This window comes from Marmota monax, unplaced genomic scaffold (genome assembly GCF_021218885.2).
Source record: "Marmota monax isolate L192 unplaced genomic scaffold, Marmota_monax_Labrador192_F-V1.1 WCK01_AAM20220418_F8-fsc00005, whole genome shotgun sequence".
NCBI classification, from domain to species: domain Eukaryota; kingdom Metazoa; phylum Chordata; class Mammalia; order Rodentia; family Sciuridae; genus Marmota; species Marmota monax.
The window spans coordinates 10,883,976-10,903,312 of record NW_026692254.1 but is presented as its reverse complement, the minus strand read 5'-3'; the positions used below and the strand labels follow the sequence as shown (position 1 = coordinate 10,903,312).

Here is a 19,337-nt window from a genome sequence, read left to right as displayed (position 1 = left end):
ATTACAGTATCCATCAATGGATAAATGGATAAGGAATATGGTTTACCCATAAAATGGAATATTACTTTAAGTAAGACCTAAAAAAGGAAAGAAATTCTGACACATGCTACAAAATGGATGAATCTTGAAAACATTATGCTACATAATAAGCCTGTCACAAAAAGACAATTACTTTATGATTCCACTTCTATAAGAAACTTAATAGTTAAAATCATAAAGACAAAGTAGGAGCTGGGGTTGTGGCTCAGTGGTAGAGTGCTCACCTAGCATGCGTGAGGCACTGGGTTCGATCCTCAACACCACATAAAAATAAAGATATTGTGTCCACCTAAAAAAAAAAAAAAAAACTAAAAAAATAAATATATTAAAAAAAAAAAAGACAAAGTAGACGGTGGTTTGCAAGGGCTAGGAAGAGAGGAGATTTGGGGTATTACTGTTTAGTGGGTTTAGTTCCAGTATTATGAGGCAAAAAGAAATCTGGACATGGATGGTGTGAGGGTTGCACAATATTATGAAAGCATTTAATACTTTCTGAACTATATACTTAAAGGATAGGTAAGCCGGGCATGATGGTACATGCCTGTAATCCCAGCAACTTGGGAGGCTGAGGCAGAAGGATCACAAGTTCAAAGCCAGCCTCAGCAATTTAGGGAGGCCCTAAGCAATTTTTGAGAGCCTATTCCAAACTAAAAAATAAAAAGGGCTAGGGATGTGATTCAGTGGGTACAACCCCTGATACCAAAAAAGAAGATGGTTAAGATGATGAAATTTATGTTTTGTATATTTTAGTGCAATAAAATAGGGGGAAAAGTTTAAAAACCAAACAGAAATAATTCCTACTTGTCTAATTTATCAACATGAAAGATAGGTTCATTTGTTTCACTGTTTTCAAAATTTAGGGATTCCTCTGATCCCTGGCATCTCCACAGGTAGGGGTGGAGGAGGTGGAATAGGGACTGGGTTTCCATTTTGATTAAATTTTGTTTTCATAATAAGTAAAACATTCATATGGTTCTAGAGATAAAACTATAAAACAAAGTATGGTCACAGAATTTTAGCTGTTTTATTGCTACCATCCCCATATTGGTCACCCAACTTTATTGATTTGGGCTTATGCTTCCTTTATTTTTAAGTAGCAGCTAACATGTATTCATTCATATCCCTCTCCCTCACCTTAGACAAAAATAAGCACAACCTATACATTAAAAAATGTACATACTAGGTGCAACGCCACATGCCTCTAATCCCAGTGGCTCAGGGGCTAAAGCAGGAGGATCATGAGTTCAAAGCCAGTCTGAGGAAATTAACAAGGTCCTAAGCAACTTAGTGAGACCCTGTCTCTAAATAAAAATATTAAAAAGGGCTGGTGATGTGCTCAGTCATTACGCACCCTTGGGTTCAATGCCTGGTACCAAGAAGAAAAAAAAAAAAAAATATATATATATATATATATATACATACTTCAATATATAAACTTTTTGGAGGTTTCATATCCTGTGTGATGTCCAAACCTTCATCTCCTCCCAGTGACCTCATATAGGTAGCAAGGGACTTTTTATACTGATTAAACCACTCTATCTGCAAATATAAATACAGTCATTTAATAAAGTTATAAGAAAACTTGCACAAATTATACACTCAGCCTTTCAGAAACAGCATATACATCCCAATGTAGATCACTATTATGGCCATTCATTCATTTTACACTGCAATTATTGATTGCGTTCTATGAACCTGGCACTGTTGTGGATACTTAGGAGGGAACATTCAACAAAATGACAAAAATCTCTGCTTTCAAAAGTTTATAACATATTAATCATAAACCTATATTTATGATTGGAAACATCATAAAAACAACATTTCAGAATTACAAACACAATTATAAAATAGCATTGATGCTATTTCTAAAAATTAAAAAATACTTTTGAGAAAACAACCCAAGTATGCATCAATCGATGAATGGATATATATATCCACACAATAAAACAGTATTCAGTCATAAACAGAAATAAAGTTCTGAAACGTTTTTTACCACACAGATGAACCTTGAAAATTTAAACTAAGTGTAAGAGGTAGAAGGCAATATATTGCCATGATTCTACTCATGAAAAACCCACAGTAGGCAAAGAGACAAAAGTAGATTGGTGATTTCTAAGTACTGAAATGGAGAAATTATGGAGTAACTGATGAAGAATACATGGTTTCTTTTGGGGGTGAGGAAAATATTCTGGAAAAGAATGATAGTAATGGATATACAATTCTGTAAGTGTACTGAAAACGAATGAATTTTATACTTTAAAATGATAACATTGTGGTATAAGAAAGGTATCATAGGGCTAGGGATATAGCTCAGTTGGTAGAGTACTTTCCTTGCATGTTCAAAGGCCCTGGGTTCAATCCCCAGCACCACAAGAAAAAAAGAAAAAGAAAAAGAAATGGATCTTAGTAATCTATTATTTAATTTTTAAAAAATCTGTTAAAGGTGTATTAAGAATTGTATTGCAAAAAAAAAAAAAGAGTTCTTGTATAATGGCATAATTTGGCGTGAACATACTTTATATACAGAGTTAAGAAAAGTCGTTCTGGGAATGGATAATTATGAATGCAATGCATTCAACTATTGTCATGTATGTAAGAAATTTTTTAAAAAAATCTGTTATCCAAAAACCATTGAAATGAAAGAAGATCTAAATATATGGAATGTATACCACATTAACAGATCAAACAATTCAATATTGTAATTATGTCAAATGATCTATATGTTCAACTCAGTCTCACTCAAAAAATTTGAAGGCAGGTGCAGTAGAGCATGCTTGTAATCTAGCGGCTCAGGAGGCTGAGGCAGGAGGATTGTGAGTTCAAAGCCAGCCTCAGCAAAAGCAGAGTGTAAGCAATGTTGGACCCTGTCTCTAAATAAAATATAAAGCAGGACTGGGAATGTGGTTCAGTGGTTGAGTGCCTGAGTTCAATCCCTGGAACCCCCCATCCCCTCAAAAATGACAGATTGAATCTAAAATTACACAGGAATGCAAATGGTCAATAGTTGAAATACCTGAAAAAGAACAAGATGGGAATGCTTGTTCAGACATTATGATAATGTTAAAGTAATTATAACAGTGGAATTGGTGCTAGGAGAGAAGAAAGAACTCCCATCCAAAATCCACAGATATAGAAATATACAATTTATGTCAGAGGTGGCACCATGCACAGAGTAGGTGGATCCAGGAGGATCTTTTTATTTTTATTTTTTGTTTTGGTGGTGCTGGGGATTGAACCCTGGGCCTTGTGCATGCGAGGTAAGCACTCTACCAACTGAGCTATATCCTCAGCCCCATATACTTGCTTTTCTTTTTCTTTTTTTCCAGGAGGATCTTTTTCATAAATGGTACTGGGTGATCTCAATATCCCCAGTACCAAAAAAAAAAAAAAAAAACACCATAAAACAAAACAAAACTAAAAGAGCCTGGGGATAAGACACCTTTGGGCAAAATCCCTAGCACAAAAATAATAAATAAATAAATATGTCCTACAGGCTAAACCAAGAGGTCTCTCACGCCAAGTGGGCATTAGGCAATGTCTGGTGATATTTTTGATTGTTACAACTTGGGAGAGGAGAGCACTGCTGGCACCTAGAGAACAATACCCAATGTTGCCACTAAACACCCGCCAATACAAAGGACAACCCCCAATGATTATTCAGTCAAAAATGCCTACTGAGATTAAAACACCTTGGACTTGAGTGACCACATAATGTATATTGTGCATATAATTTAATATACAAAGAATCCAAGACACTTCTGAAAATGAAGAGGTAATATAAGTAATGATAACACGGTAACAGGTATAAACTAGGACATATATTCGCACATGGAAATTCCATTCCCAGGTATTCAGCAGAAATGCATACTTATTGCCATATTACAAGAATGTTCATAATAGCATTATTCATTACTGTGAAAAGCTAGAAACAGTATCAACAATAAATTGCAGCCCCTACTCAGAATAGAATAGTATATGGCAGTGAAAAAAGTCAAAATGCTGTATGAATAGAAAAAGTTCAAAAATAAACAACACTAAGTTACAGTGTTTAGGGATGCATGCTTAGGTGGTAAAATAATATTTTTTAAAGCAAGGAAGTGATTAGTCTGCACAAATGTCAGTGGTGACATGGGGAGAAGGGATGCAGAGCTTCTAAGGTGATGTCTTTCTTGAATAGGGTGATGGATTCATGGGTATTTCTTGGTGACACATCATGAAGCTCTTTATCTTCTTTTGTACATCTCTTTGTATGTATATGTGTATGTATGTGTGTTACATATAAATTTCATAATACAAATAATGAAATGGATTAAAAAGATTCAGAAGGGTTAAGAGGATGCATGTGGTAAAACCTAACATTATATTTTATAATAACCAAAAATTTTAAATAATGTTTTATTTTGGTAAGTATGATGAAAAACTTTGAGATGATTCCAAACAAGTCAAACATGGATCTTTCCAACTTGTTTTTTCCTGCAGTGTCTCTACTGAGGACAGCAAAATATAAGGGGCTCCAAAGAGAAACAAAAAGTGAGAAAAAAATAATACAAAGTTGATTTAACTTCACTCCCGGATGAAAGAGCAATACAGAATATATATATTCCTTCCATAAAAGAACATACTGACATTGTCACAAAATACTTGTTTATGGAAAAATATTAATATAAAAAAATAACCTATTTTCATTACCTTTCATGTTAGTGACCTATACAGACCTATAGATTTTATAGTTAAAAACAAGGTTAGAAGATAAAAAGCTACAAAAGCATAAAAGACTTTACTATTTTGAAATCAGATGAGAATATTTTTATGTCTTAACCATATATGCACTGTACAATGAAGAAATTGGGCCAAGTGCAGTGGTTCATGCCTTTAAGTTCTGTTATTCATGAGGCTGAAGGAGAAGAACTCCAAATCTGAGGTCATCCCAGGCAACTTAAAGAGGACCATCTCAAAATAAAATTTCCAGCTTGGTGGTAAAACCCTTGCCTAGCATTTACAAGGTCCTGGGTTCAATCCCCAGTACTACAAAAAATTAAATAGTTTTTGGTACTGGGTATTTAATCCAGGGGTACTTTATCACTGAGTCACATCTTCACTCCTTTTTATTTTGAGACAGGGTCTCACTAAGTTGCTGAGGGCCACACTAATTTGCTGAGGCTGGCCTCCACTTTATGATCTTCCCATTTCAGCCTCCCAAATTTCTGATTACAGATACATGCCACTGCGACCAGACAGAATTTTTTTTAAGATGAAGAAATTGGCTGGCTTTTGTTTGCATACTTGGGAGGTAACTTCTAAATCCATAGAATTTTTCAAATAATAGAAGTTTCTTGTCATTCATACTAATTTCTGATAATATGTACTAATGAGGTGACTCATGGAGGAACCCTGGATAATTTGTACTAACAAGATGACTCAGAGAGGGGGCTAGCTAATCCAGAAAGATAACCATGTTATTAGATATGGGCTTTTGGCCTCTTGATATCAGTTTGACCTCTGGGGAAGGTAGGAGGGATTTAGACTGAGCTCAATCTTAGTACCAGTGATTCAGCCAATCATTTTCTGGAATGAAACCCTAGCACTCGGGATACCAATGCTTATATGAGCTGCCATGGTAGAGAATATCCCATGAGTACTACTATTATACCTAAATGTATTAGAAGGGTGTTAATTTCTGACAGGGAAAAGATGCCAGAAGGTTCAAGTCTAGGACCCTCTTAACCCTCACCCTGTGAGCCTCTTTTTTTGGCTGACTCTGATTTTGTGTTCTTTTTTCTCTAGGACATTTAAGTTTCAAGCATAGTGCTTTCCTAAGTTCTATGAGTCACTCTGGAGAACTGTTGAACCTTAGGAGATAGTGATACCTCAGAACATGTGACTGTGGCACCTTAGGATTTGTGTCTGGTATCTGAAGTGAGAGCAGTGTTGTGGAAGATTCTGTGAAATCTAGTCTAACTCCAGGTATTTAGTGTCAGAAGTCATTGCAACCTTGTAACAAGTAGATACTATGAACTTCATTTTGTAAATAAGAGAATCTAGGCATAGAGAGAGGTCAAGTTGCTTGCCAAAGATTGGACAGTTAGTGGAGAACCACTAACTGGATTTGAATCCAAGTCTGCCTGACTCCAATCCTGTGGCCTTAAATACTGAGCTAGCTCTGTCCCTAAGTGACTGGATAAATTAAGAATTTCATTTATAATATGAATTTGTAATATTGTTTAGAAAGTGTGTATGTGTGGTTGGGTACAGTGACACACTCCTGTAATCCCAGAGACACAGGAGGCTGAAGCAAGAGGATAGCAAGTTAAAGGTCGGCCTCTGCAATTTAGCAAGGCCCTAAGCAACTTAGTAGGACCCTGTCTCAAAATAAAAAATAAAAAGGACTGGAAATGTAGCTCAGTTGTAAATCACTCCTGGTTTCAATTCTCAGTAACAAAGAAAGAAAGAAACTGTGTGTATGCACTTGCCTATGTACATATATATACATAAACATGCATATATTTTATGGAAAACACCAACTAATAACACCAGTTTTTAAACCCCATTAATTGATCACTTATAAATCACATAATGGAATTCTATTTTGCTGAGTAATAACAGAGTTTTCCAGATAGCATTTAGAATTATTCCCTACCACATATTTTTCCATCACAGTATACACAAAATAACGTCAAAACTTGCCTAAGAACAGACACTAAAAACAAAAGGAGAAACAACACTATTACAGAACAATACCACAAACTCTGCATTTTCATAAAATTTGAACAATGCAAACTTACTTCTTCAGCAGACATGTGAAATCGTAAAGCACTTGGCAAAACACTGCCATATTCCCACCTGAGAGCTCTAATCCGAAGCAATCGGTCATACCTACAACGTATAGAAGGAATTAGACAGTATAAGAATTAAAGGGGGAAATTAGAAGTTGTTCTGATGAGGACAGACTCAGGATTCACAACAGCCTAAATAAAACATACTTGTTTCTTGATGTAAACAAGCCAATTATAAGAAGGTATCTTTGAAACAATGGAACAAACATGCAGATGGACTGAACAGATGCCATGAAGACATTGTTCACTCCTCCAGTTGTGACACCATACAGTGGTTATAAAGGTCCAAATGATCCTTATTTTTTACTTTTACTTTTTTTATATTTTGGTACCAAAGATTCAACTCAAGGTGTTTAACCACTGAGCTATGCCCCCAGGCCGCCCCCTTTTTTAAAAAATTTTTTGAGATGGAGTCTCACTAAGTTGTTTAGGGCCTAGCTAATTTGCTGAGGCTGGCTTGGAACTTGTGATCCTCCTGCCTCAGCTTCCCGAGCCATTGGGATTAAATGTAGCGCCACCATGCCCAGCCAATTCTTATTTTTTAGAGAAATAAGAAAAACATTAAAGATACTAAAATAGTCAGTGGTACAGTGCATAATATTCTAAAAATGTATATGATGAAGTACTATGGCAAAATATTAAAAAGACATAAAGGTACTGGGGATGTAGCTCAGTTATAGAGTGCTTTCCTAGCATGTGTGAGGATAAGTCCCATCCCCAGTATTGCCAAAAAAATAAAAAATAAAATAAATTGACCTAAGGGGATATGATGACTCTGAGGGTTTATTAATCTTCTTCCTTTAATGAATATTGCAATTTTTCATAACAAATTTTTAAAAATAGAAAAAGAGAAGATTTAGAATATTTATAAAGAGACAAGAGATAGCCAGGCACAGTGGTACACATCTACAAGCTTAGCAACTCAGGAGGCTAAGACAGGAGGATACCAAATTGGAGGCCAGCCTCAGCAACTTACCAAGATCCTGTTTCAAAATAAAAAATTTAAAGGCCTGGGGGTGCAGCTCTGTAGTACAGCATCCCTGGGTTCAGCCACAGTACTGTAAAAAATGTTTTTAAAAAAGAGAGACAAATCTAAGATTCCCTGCTACCCATTTGGAAAGGTTATCTGGAAAACCAAACCACACAGAAAACCCTCTGGGTTCCTTCCATCCCAAGCAAACAGTGAGAAACTTACAAGTAGGCAACAGTGCAGCGTCGATTTCTTAACAGAGAACAGTGTCGAAATTTAATAGTTGGTATCAAATCACCTCGTCCACCCAACTTTGCTTCATTTCTGATAAGAACATTAAAAGAACAAAATGTATATATGGGTATGTTACCATATTAGTAAAAATTTCAAAGCCAACAACTACTAACTTAAATGCTTGGGGTTTTTTTATTTGTTTGTTTGTTCTGGGTTATTTTGTGGTGCTGGGGATCAAACTCAAGGCTTTGTGCATGCTAAGCAAGCACTCTTCCACTGAGCTACACTTCCCACCCCACAAATTGTCCAAATACAGGGAACAAGGAAAACTATTTCCTTATTGGACCAAGGACTGCTAGACCAACTCCAAAATATCTTTATTTTTCTGTTCACTTTTACTAACTCCAGGTCACCTCTCCAGTCACCTAGATAACCAATGTGTCTCCCTCTTCTCTTAGCTTCCCCAGGAGCTGTGCGCAGGACAGCCAGGATAGTTTCTTAAGACACAAATGAGTCACCACCCATCCACACTTAAAAATTGCATTTGGTGTCACCCTCTGTTCCTTACTAAGCAATCAGTGCCTCAATAAAACCACTTCTCCTTTAGGCCTCAGCTGAAATGTCTCTTCCTTAGAATGGCCCTGATTCCTCAACCTAAGTTGTATCTTCTTTAAGTGTCTCCCAGCCCTCTGTTGCTTTCTTTCACAGCATGTCTCCCAATTTGGTATGTCTGTATTTAATATTTATCTCTGCACTAGACTAAGAGTCACAAGAACAGGAATCTGGGCTATGTCAATTACGAGGAAAATACTAGGGCCATTTGTTGGCATATCCTTTTTCAGTGCATATTTGTTGAATGAATCAATGAATGTCATTTGCTGCAACTCTGCTGAGGTTCAGTTCCTCATTCCATCTATAAAGATTTTTCTGTTATTTATCCTAATACACAGAAATGGGAAAATGCTTCTATCATTTGTGTGCCCCACAAATCTTATCAGCATGCCACTGATTTCGATATCAAACTAACTCATAAAAACATTCTACCTAAGCCATTCTACCTAGGCTACACTCTACAAGGCCAAAGAGGAAATCTCATGTCACAGAGATAGATGTATCTCTAGATTTAGATCTTGGCCACCTCAATTTTGATCCAGCACTTTATGTCACTGGAACCTGTGAAGTTTGTCACATAGCCCAGATTCCTCTTTGTTCCAATTAGCATGTTCAGATCTAAATATTCTATGAAACTAGAGGCTTCTCTTGACCTACTAAGCTGTAGACCTCTGTTACATCAGTTCTCAGTGAAGTCCACTCAAGCTATCAGAAATCACTTGCTATTAGTGCCATTTTTACAAATTATTCCTTAGACAAATTAAGGCATCTATTAATGAAAAGGTGGAAACTATATATTTCACTTTGTTATGGTTTTTATTTGCTTGTGTCTCATCTTTTTAAGTCTGCCTTAATTCCTTTTAACTCAATATATATTAGTCAAACCACAATAATTTTTAAACATCTACCACTTACCAAGCAATGATCAACACAAATCCATCTATGTCCTGGCTCTGTGTTAACTTGTACAGTTAGGGTATGATCAGGCTCACAGAGAATTGGGGGAAAAAAAAAAAAATCCACATCCCAAAACTGACATAAGCCAGGCATGATGGCACACACTGGTAACCCAGTGACTCATGAGGATTCCAAGTTTGAGGCCATCCTTAGCAACTTAGTGAGGCCCTGTCTCAAAATCTCAAAATAAAAAAAAGGGGGGGCTGTGCATGTAGCTTAGTGGTTAAGTGCTCCATGGTTCAATCCCGAGTACCAAAAAGGAAAACAAACAAACAAACAAACAAAAAACAAATACAAACACCAAAAAAAATAATGTAAGATTATATGACTTCAACTTCTTAAATTGTTTTAAAATATCAAAACTTACACATCAGACTGGTTTTGTTCATATAAAGCTTTCATTTCCTCCAGAACTTGTCTGATTCCATCCTCCTAAAACATATCAAAATATTGATACAAAGTCACTTATTTCTCTACCAAATCTGTGACAATATTGTTTGTACTATATTGATCTTTGATTTACAAACCTTACAAAAAAAACAATAGGATGGCCGTGGTGTTAGCAAATAATGTTAACTGGATATCCCCATGAAAAAAACAATCCATTGGCTCATCAAAAGTTAAAAAGAATTATTATATGATCCAGCAATTCCACTCCTAAGTACATATCCAAGCAAACTGCAAACATGTTCCCACAAAAATCTGTACAGAAATGTTCTTAGCAGCATTATTCATAATAGTCCAAAAGAAGAAACAACTCAAAATGTCCATCAACTGATAGATGAATAAACCAAATGTAGTATAAACCTTCAATGGAATATAATTCAACCCTAGGAAGACATGAAGTACTGATAGATGCTACAACATGGATGAATCCTGAAAACTTTATGCTAAATGAAAGACACCAGACACAAAATAAAAAGTATTGTTATGGCTCCACTTATCCGAAATATTTAGCAAAGACAAATTCATATAGACCCAAAATAGTTTAAAGGTTACCAGAAGCTGCAAAAAAAGGGAAACAGGTACAATTATTGCTTAATGGTGAAAGAGGCTCTGTTTGAGGTGATAAAAAGGTTTCGGGAATAGTGGTAATGATTGATGACAATGTGAATATAATTAATGCCATTAAAGTTCACAGTTAAAATGGCTTTATATAGCTGGGCGCGGTAGCACAAGCCTGTACTCCCAGTGGCTTGGGAGGTGGAGGCAGGAGGATCTCAAGTTCAAAGGCAGCCTCAGCAATTCAGCAAGTTTTGCTAAGCAACTCAGTGAGACCTTGTCTCTAAATAAAATACAAAATAGGGCTAGGGATGTGGCTCAGTGGAGTGCCCGAGTTCAATCTTGGTACCCAAAAGAAAATGACTTTATATGTGTACATCTTACACAGTGAAAAAAATGTAAAGGCTCAATTAAAAGGAATGAATTACTGAAACCATACAAAATAAGTATAATCTCAAATATATTACACTAAGCTAAAAAAGGCCAGGCACAAAATAGTGTATACTATGTAATACCATGTAGCCCTTTACAGAAAAAGTTTGCCAGTTCCTGGATGTGGAATCCAACAATATGCAGAAAAGGAGAAATATAACCTGTAGTGAGAGAAAGCAAATTTGTGGTTGCCAAAGGCTGTAGCAGGGAGGTTGGCTACAAAAGAGAACAGTGGTGGGCTTTACAAAATCGTGATCAGGATACTGGTTATAAAGTATACATTTGTCAAAATTTGTAAAGTCTATTAAAATGTATATTTTGTTATATATAAATTATATCTCAGGCAGGTGTAGTGGCACACACCTATAATCCCAGCAGCTTGGGAGGCTAAGGCAGGAGGACTGCAAGTTCTAACCAGCCTCAGCAACTTAGTGAGGCCCTAAGCAACTTAGTAGAAACCCTGTCTCAAAATAAAAACTTAGTAGCAAACAAACAAACAAAAACCCTCAATAAAAATGAATGCAAAAAAATAATAATAGAAAGAGATTAATGAGACATGACAGCTAAATTCTTATTTGGATTCCTAAAACAAATAAATTAGTGCTGAAACCAAAAAACAAAAAAAATTAATGCCAAACTATGTATTTGTGCAGTGATGGTTCGAATTCTTCTTACATAAGAAATCTGTACATTTAGGCACCTTGGAATCAAAAGAGTATACAAAAAATCCCATATTTTAAGAAACAAATAATAATAATAATAATAATAATAATAATAATAATTGCTTCCTACAGAATAATAATAATAATTGCTTCCTACAGAAGCAATAAGGCATGCATAACCAAAGCAAGTAAATTATTATTTACTGAAAATGGTCTTTAAAGGGTTAATTACCCCACCCCAAAAAAATACTTTAAGTTTGTACTACAAGAATAAGAAGGCCAAAGGAGTTTTCCTACTACCCACCCTGGAGCAATTTTTTTAAAACTTTCTATTAAATAAAATATTAAATTTCATGAATGTTACACAGTAACTCTGTGAACAATCCAAAGAAAAGATTCCCATTTGTTTTCCAATCTATTCTTAGGACCAAAATATATGTATTAGCATAAATATTTTTGGTAGAAGATGAAATAATAAAGCACTTGCCTAGTATGCACAAGGCCCTGGGTTTGATCTCCAGCACTGAAAATAAAACTTTTGATATACCAATGCACAACTACTTAACCTACTCAAGATATAATTCCTGATAAAAATTTAAGCTGGGGATATAGCTTAGTTGGTAGGGTACTTGCCTCACATGCACAAAGCCCTGGGTTCAATTCTCAGTACCACACACACACACACAAAATGTAAGCATGACTTTTACTTTCTCTTTTAGCATCTAATTTTTAAAAATTATGGGAAGGTCTGATTTATAAAAACTCAATATTTTTATAAACAAATGTTATTTTAAAACATTGTACAACTATATATCTGTAGGTATACAAAAGCCAAATATGAAATAATTCTTTGAAATATACGCAAGTTTTCAGACTTTGAGTTTTATCTATAGAGGAAATTACATCTATTCTGTGCCCATCTCAGACTATAAGCTTCCAACAGCTCAAGATAATAGTCTTTCATTTAGGGTACTCAGGATTGAACCCAGAAGCACTTAACCACCGAGCCACATTCCCAGCCCTTTTTTATTTTGAGACAGGATCTTGCTAAATTGCAGGTGCTGGCCTCCTCCTGCCTCAGCCTCCCAAATTGCTGGGATTACAGATGAGTGCCATCATGCCTGACCCCAAGATAATATTCTTAAAAACATTTTTTTTTTGGCTGGGGATGGGGGTACTCTACCACTGAATTATATTACCAGCCTTTTAAAAATTTTTTTGAGATAAGGTCTCACTCAGTTGACTAGGCTGGCCTGGAACTTGTGATCACCCTGCCTCAGCCTCACAGGTCACTGGGATTATAGACTGAAAACATACTTTTTAGGGGGAAAAAAATTCAGTTCTGCATACAGAAAGGTAGTAATCATTTTTTAGTTTGCTGAATTACAGCACCCAACCACAAGTGATTCTAGACTAAACAAGGCAAAGCCTCTGCTCTAAACCCCTGGCTGTCATCTACCTGGGATGGGAGGAATGAAGAGATGATTTTTTTTTTTTTTTTAAATTGAGACAGGGTCTCCCTATATTGCAGAGGTTGGTTCTGAACTTGTAATCCTCCTGCCTCGCCCTCTGAGTAGAGCTGGGATTATAGGCATATACCACCACATGATTCTTGAAAGACTGCTGCATCTCAGATCAAGTATTGTCTTCTCCCATTCAGCTGTGTCTGAGGCCAGTCTCTACAGACTCAGTCTTCCAGGCAGCAGAGTCACCTGCCTAGCAGGTGTTTTAGTCAGTGGAAGGCACTAATGAGCAAAAGATAACAAAAGATACTCTCACAAATTAAGACCTTAAAGATAGTGATGGTCACTGTCTTCACATTACAGCTTCTAAGACTCTGGCCCCCTAAACCAACACTTTAATCTTAAAATTTGAATAAAAAGCCAGGCATGGTGGTGCATACCTATAATCCCAGTGACTTGGGAGGATAAGGCAGAAAGATCAAAATTTTGAGGCCAGCCTGAGCAATTTAGGGACACCTGTCTCAAAATCAAAAATAAAAAGGACTGGGGACATAGCTCTGTGATAAAGCACACCTGGGATCAATCCCCGTACCCCCTCCGCCCAAAAAATTGAGTAAAAAGAGTTAAGATTAACCAATCATAGTGGCACACACCTGTAATCTAAGCAGCTCAGGAGGCTGAGGGAGGAGGATCGTGAGTTCAAAGCCAGCCTCAGCAACAGTGAGGTGCTAAATTACTTGGTGAGACTCTGTCTCTAAATAAAATACAGAATAGGGCTAGGGATGTGGCTCAGTGGTTGAGTAACCCTGAGTTCAATCCCCGGTATCCCCCCTCCCCCCAAAAAGAATTAAGACTAAGAAGTGTATGAAGAGCCAGGTTCTAAGGCCAGCCCACCAGCACCTGTTTGGACACTTCTCCGCCTCTTTGGGCCCCATTTCCTCATATGTAAAATAACCTCCACAATAACTAGTTCTATGATCCAGTATGGAGCCAAATTTTAGAGCCTACACACATTCCAGCATCTCTGCTCAGTTTTGCACTATTGTCTTCTCACTTTTTAAATGAGGTAACCTTACTTTTTTTTTTAGAGACAGAGTCTCATTGAGTAAAAAGACAGACATGGTAAGGCTTAGCGCCTCATTTTTGCTGAGGCTGGCTTTGAAGTCTCCATCCTCCTGTCTCAGCCTGCCAAGCCGAGGCAAGCGCCTCTGAGCCCTGCATGAGGTATAAGTTGAAAAAGAGATTACAATCTAAAAAGCCTGAGTTCAAGTTGAGGCTCTGCCTCCAATATGCTCTAAATTGAGACCAGTCCCTTAACTCTGATCCATAATTTCCCTTGGTTCAGTTTCCTCCTTTGTAAAATGGTGTAAGTGTAAAGACTAGGACTTTTTTTTTGTCTGGGGATTGAACCTAGGGCCAAGGGCCCAGTCCCAGACTAGGTGCTCTTTATTGTTCAAAACAAAATTCATTACCTTTTCCCAAAAGGAGTTCATTTTTAACTTATGGTTTCCTATTACCTGAGAATCTTTCCAAGATCCTGGCCCATTCATTATCTACCCCCATTTCTACCCATTTTAATAGTACAGATCCTGTTTGTCTCAGATACTGATTTTAGTGCCACTGACTTGACAATTTCAAGTACACACAACTGTCACCTGACCTACTGTAATCACACAAACAATCTTTCTGCCCCCATTTGGTCTTCTCTTCAATCCATCCCCCCATACTGCTGCCATAATTACACTCAAAATGCAAAAATTATTCACCTGCCTAAAATCCTCTACCAGCTTTCAAAACACACATTATGAATGAATACTTAACTATTCTAGACTGCAAATCCACCTTTACATGCCCTTTCAGTCACCTTTGCAATGTAACCATGTGTCTTTGTATTACCATATCCTTCAGCTAGAATGCCTCAATCCCTTCTGAATGTAACCTCATCCTTAAAGATGATGTGGCTCAAAGGTACCCTTTTGTGGGCTGGGGCTATAACTCAGTGGCAGAGAGCTTGCCTAGCATGTGTGAGGCACTGGGTTCCATCCTTAGCACCACATAAGAATAAATAAAGGCATTTTGTCCATCTACAACTACAAAAAATAAAAATAAAAATTTTTAAATACCCTTTTCTAGTCCCATCCCCACCAGTTTACTTTGTGATTCTCCTTCATGTTCCTTATCTATAATTCCTATAATTCATTGGCACCACTTATCACGCTGCATATCATTACCTCTACGCTCCTCCCCCAGAAGAATGTGTCCTGGCATCCACACTATGGCTGCCCTAGGATAGGGGAGGAGGTCAAGCACAGCATTTAGAGTGCAAGCTCTGGAGCCAAAGTGCCATGACTGGAAACCTTACTTTAGTTCTTACCTGCTATCACCTGAACAAGATACTTAATCTTCCCAAGCCTTGGCATATGTAGCTAGAAAAATGGGGGGGAGGGGGGGAGATTGTTGAAACCTAAAGGGTTTATTATTTGGACGTGATGATGTAGGTCAACGGCTTGGCACCCTGCCTTAGGGAGAAGTTACAGAAAAATAAGAATAATCACATTAATAATAGTAATAATAATCTTAGTAGAAATAAAATTAACAGCAACCACTGACTCTGCTTTACCGTATGTCAGGCATTGTTCAGACACCCTCATTGCACAACGAGCTAGTTACTATCATCATCATTCCCATTTTTGCAGAGAAAACTGATAACAAGAAAGCTTGAATAACTGCCCCACAACCAGAATCTCAGGCTCTTTCCGGAAGCTGTCCTGCCCTCTGCCCTGGTGCGGGGGATTCTAGGCAAACACTCTACGAGCTACACGCCAAGCCCTGCAGGCCAGGCTTTTAGTTACATTTCGCTGCCGGAGTGGACAGCAAATGCTAGCTCACTATCAGGCAGAAAGCAAATATTTGGTTAAATAAAGAAACTGCGGCAAAACTAGACAATGAAAAGTACTCAATTATACTCAAGTGAGGAAATGCACTAAGCAGCTGGGAAATAAAAGCATGAATACTTTGTGTTCCCTCTTATACTTTGCTGTGCCGCGTTCCAAAAATTTATCACGACTTGGTTGCTAACCACGTGGGAAAGTAAATCCTCCAGGTGAGATGCAGGGAAGAACTGCCAGGAAGCCGTCCAGGCCCCGCCCCTTTCAGGTCTAGACCGCCGTCCTCACATTGAAAGCGGGTAGCTGCCCTTCTGGCGCGCGGTGCAGCTCACGAACCAGCTCCACAGCTTTTTCGCAGAACATGACGGACTCTCTCGGGTCCCTCAGGCTTTCAATCCAAACAGTCGCAGGGCTCTCGGCTTCCGCGTACCTTCTGTTCTGCACACCACAGCTTCAGCTCTTTGCCTCCTCCTCTGCGACGCGCTTTGGCGCCAAACAAGCCTAGCCAATAGGAACGCGTTGCCGAATCTTCTGCCCTACGGCAGCCAAAGAGGGACAAAGACGACTCTGCGAGACTGTGTTACAGAAAGGGCAGAATAAGGGGGTTGGTTTTTTCTTTAGTGATGCCCAGCTCTCAGTACAAAGAACAAGCAGCCTGGCGTTGTTCCAGACGGCTGTTGCTATCGCCTCAACTTGCTATCACCTGAACAAGATACTTAATATTCCCAAGCCTTGGCATAAGTAGCTAGAAAAATGGGGGCGGGGGAGACACTCGCTGGTGTTTTCGTTTTCCTTTTGCAGCAGGATTTTTCGTTTGATAACCCTCCTGGGTTGGGTGCCTCCTGTGTGGTAAGGACTGTGATACATATTTATTTTTTTAAAAAATTTTGGTAGTTGTCTATGGACATTATGCCTTTATTTTGTGGGGCTGAGGATGGAACCCAGTGCCTGACTCCTGCTAGGCAAGCTCTTAGCCACTGAGTTATGGCCCCAGCCCTATTATACTTAATTTTCATAACGTTCGCTAAAGGTGGTTAAGACTCTGAACTGATAAAGAAACAGAAGTTAGATAACTTCCCCAAGATCACAAAAGAGCTCATAAACTCAATTAGACCTTGTAGCTAAGCTTTCCACTTTTGGCTCAGTACCATCCTTTTTTTGTTTGTTTGTTTTGTGTGTTTGTGGGGGGTTTTGTTGTTTGTTTTTTGTGGTATTGGGGATTGAACCCAGAGGCTGTCTACCACTAAGCTATAATCCCAACCCTTTTATTTCTTATGAGGAATATTAATTTTATTGTGGTTATCTGGGATATTTTTTATTAGAGTACTATAATTATACATAGCATTGGGATTATTTTATTTTGAGACAGTCTCTTTAAGATGCTGAGGCTAGCCTGGAACTTGTTATCCTGCTTTAGCCTCCTGAGTTGCTGGGATTATAAGCATGCATCATCATGCCTGGCGTATTTGGCTAATTTGAAAACAAAAACAAAAAAACAAGTCTTTTTTTCTTTTGATGCTGGGGATGGAACCCAGGACCATGCTATGCTAGGCAAGGGCCTTTAGCCCCTAAGCAATATTAATTTCTAAAAAGCAGTATTGGATTCATTGTGGCTAACCCTAGAAATAATGTTGCTCTTTTGCAAAGTAGATAAAGTACACATTATCTGATAAAGGGAAATGGCCCATTAAAAAAAAAAAAAAAAAAAAAAAACAGTTTCTGGACCTTATCCTTCCATTTCTTCTAAACACTAAAGGATAACTTTTTTAAACCAAGTACATACTTCTATCATGGACCATGCTGTGGGATTTTGACCCAAAGACAAGCATCCATAATCCTCAGCCATATATCTTTTCAATTTCAGGCAGAAGGCAGAGTCCCTTAATGAACTTGAGACTCACTTCCTTACTTGTAAAATGGGGACCCTAGTGGCATTGCTGAGGAGTTGTGAGAATACAGTCTCTCCCTCAGGAAATATTTACAAAGTGCCTACTATGAGCCAGACATTGGTCTGGGCATTGAAAATACAGCAGTAAATAGGTCTTTTCTCAGATTTTACATTGCAGTGTGGGGAAAAAAAAGAGATACAGACACATTGACAAATATATTGGTGACCAGCACTAACAAGAATAAGTCAAGAGGGCCTGGGATTGTGGCTCAGAGGTAGAGCGCTTGCCTAGCACATGCGAGGCACTGGGTTCAATCCTCATAATAAATAAATAAATAAGTCAAGAAAGGTGAACACAGTGAAGGTGAGTCTGAGGGTTTTAAGTTAAAAGTGTTCAGTGAATACACAGATGTGAAGGGGGAGGGAGCACGCCCTGTAGGTGTGGGCAACTGGACGACAGGGAATTGCAGGTAGCAGGTATTAAAGTGCAAAGGTTCTGAGCAAGGGTGACTGTGGCATGTAAGGACCAGGAGGAAGGCAGTGATTGAGGAAGGACCCTGTATGTCCTTTCATAAGCTTTCAGTTTTATTTTGAATGAGTTGGGGAACCATCAAGGTGATTTTAACAAATGAGTGACAGAATTACATGCGGCATAGGAAAAATAAAAATCCTATGTGGCAGCTGAGTTCAGTAGACAGAAATGAAGCAAAGGTAGAGGCAGGAGGGAGACCACCCCTGCTATTAAAATAATCCAAGTGACACATGATGTCTTAGCCCAGGGTGGAGATGGTAGAGGTGATGAGAAGTGTTGGAACCTGAGTAGATTCTGAAAGGGGAGCTGGCTGACAAAGTTTGATGCCAGAAGAAAGAAATCAAAGGTGACCCCAGAGTTTTAGCCCAAGGCAGCACAAAAACAGAGTTGCCATTTCCCAGGAGGGGAAGCTTATGAAGTTAGAGTGGAAGAAGAGCTGGGAGTTGTTTTGAACACAGTAGTCTGGGTGCCTGTCAGATATCAGAGATGAATAGATCTCTGGATAAAGAAGCCTGGATTCAAGGAAAGGAGGGGGCCATATTTAATGTCTCAAAACCAGGAGATAACTATATGGGGAAACCCAGGGCCAGTGAGAAAGATTTAATACCAACTTATATTTCTTTTTTCTTCTCTCCAGCTCTCCCTGTCTTTCTTGCCCCCCCATCCCCTTATTAAAAAGGATTTTGTGCCAAGGCAAGGTGGGCACACACCTGCAATCCCAGCGGAAGACTGAGGCAAGAGGATTATGAGTTCAACATAGTGAGATCCTAAACAACTCAGTGAGACCCTGTCTCTAAATAAAATATAAAAAAGGGCTATAGATGT

At 38.1% G+C, this 19,337-nt stretch overlaps 1 protein-coding gene across 8 annotated transcripts in view; it reads right to left on the bottom strand.

Annotated features, from left to right (window-relative positions):
- The window catches only part of Gins1 (GINS complex subunit 1), a 31,357-nt gene that overhangs the window by 10,496 nt on the left and 1,524 nt on the right, over positions 1-19,337 (bottom strand). The window contains exons 2-6 of one of the 8 annotated variants that reach the window (XM_046435418.2): positions 16,381-16,667; positions 10,013-10,077; positions 8,068-8,166; positions 6,822-6,912; positions 1,462-1,578 (exon numbers count right to left, since the gene is read on the bottom strand). In XM_046435418.2, coding sequence (XP_046291374.1) covers positions 1,462-1,578; positions 6,822-6,912; positions 8,068-8,166; positions 10,013-10,077; positions 16,381-16,455 — 447 coding nt within the window. In that variant the 5' untranslated portion in view covers positions 16,456-16,667. Of the gene's footprint in view, positions 1-1,461; positions 1,579-6,821; positions 6,913-8,067; positions 8,167-10,012; positions 10,078-15,578; positions 16,190-16,283; positions 16,668-19,337 lie in introns of those variants that run through there. The other 7 variants (XM_046435439.2, XM_046435428.2, XM_046435449.2 and 4 more) reach the window with 7 other exon arrangements.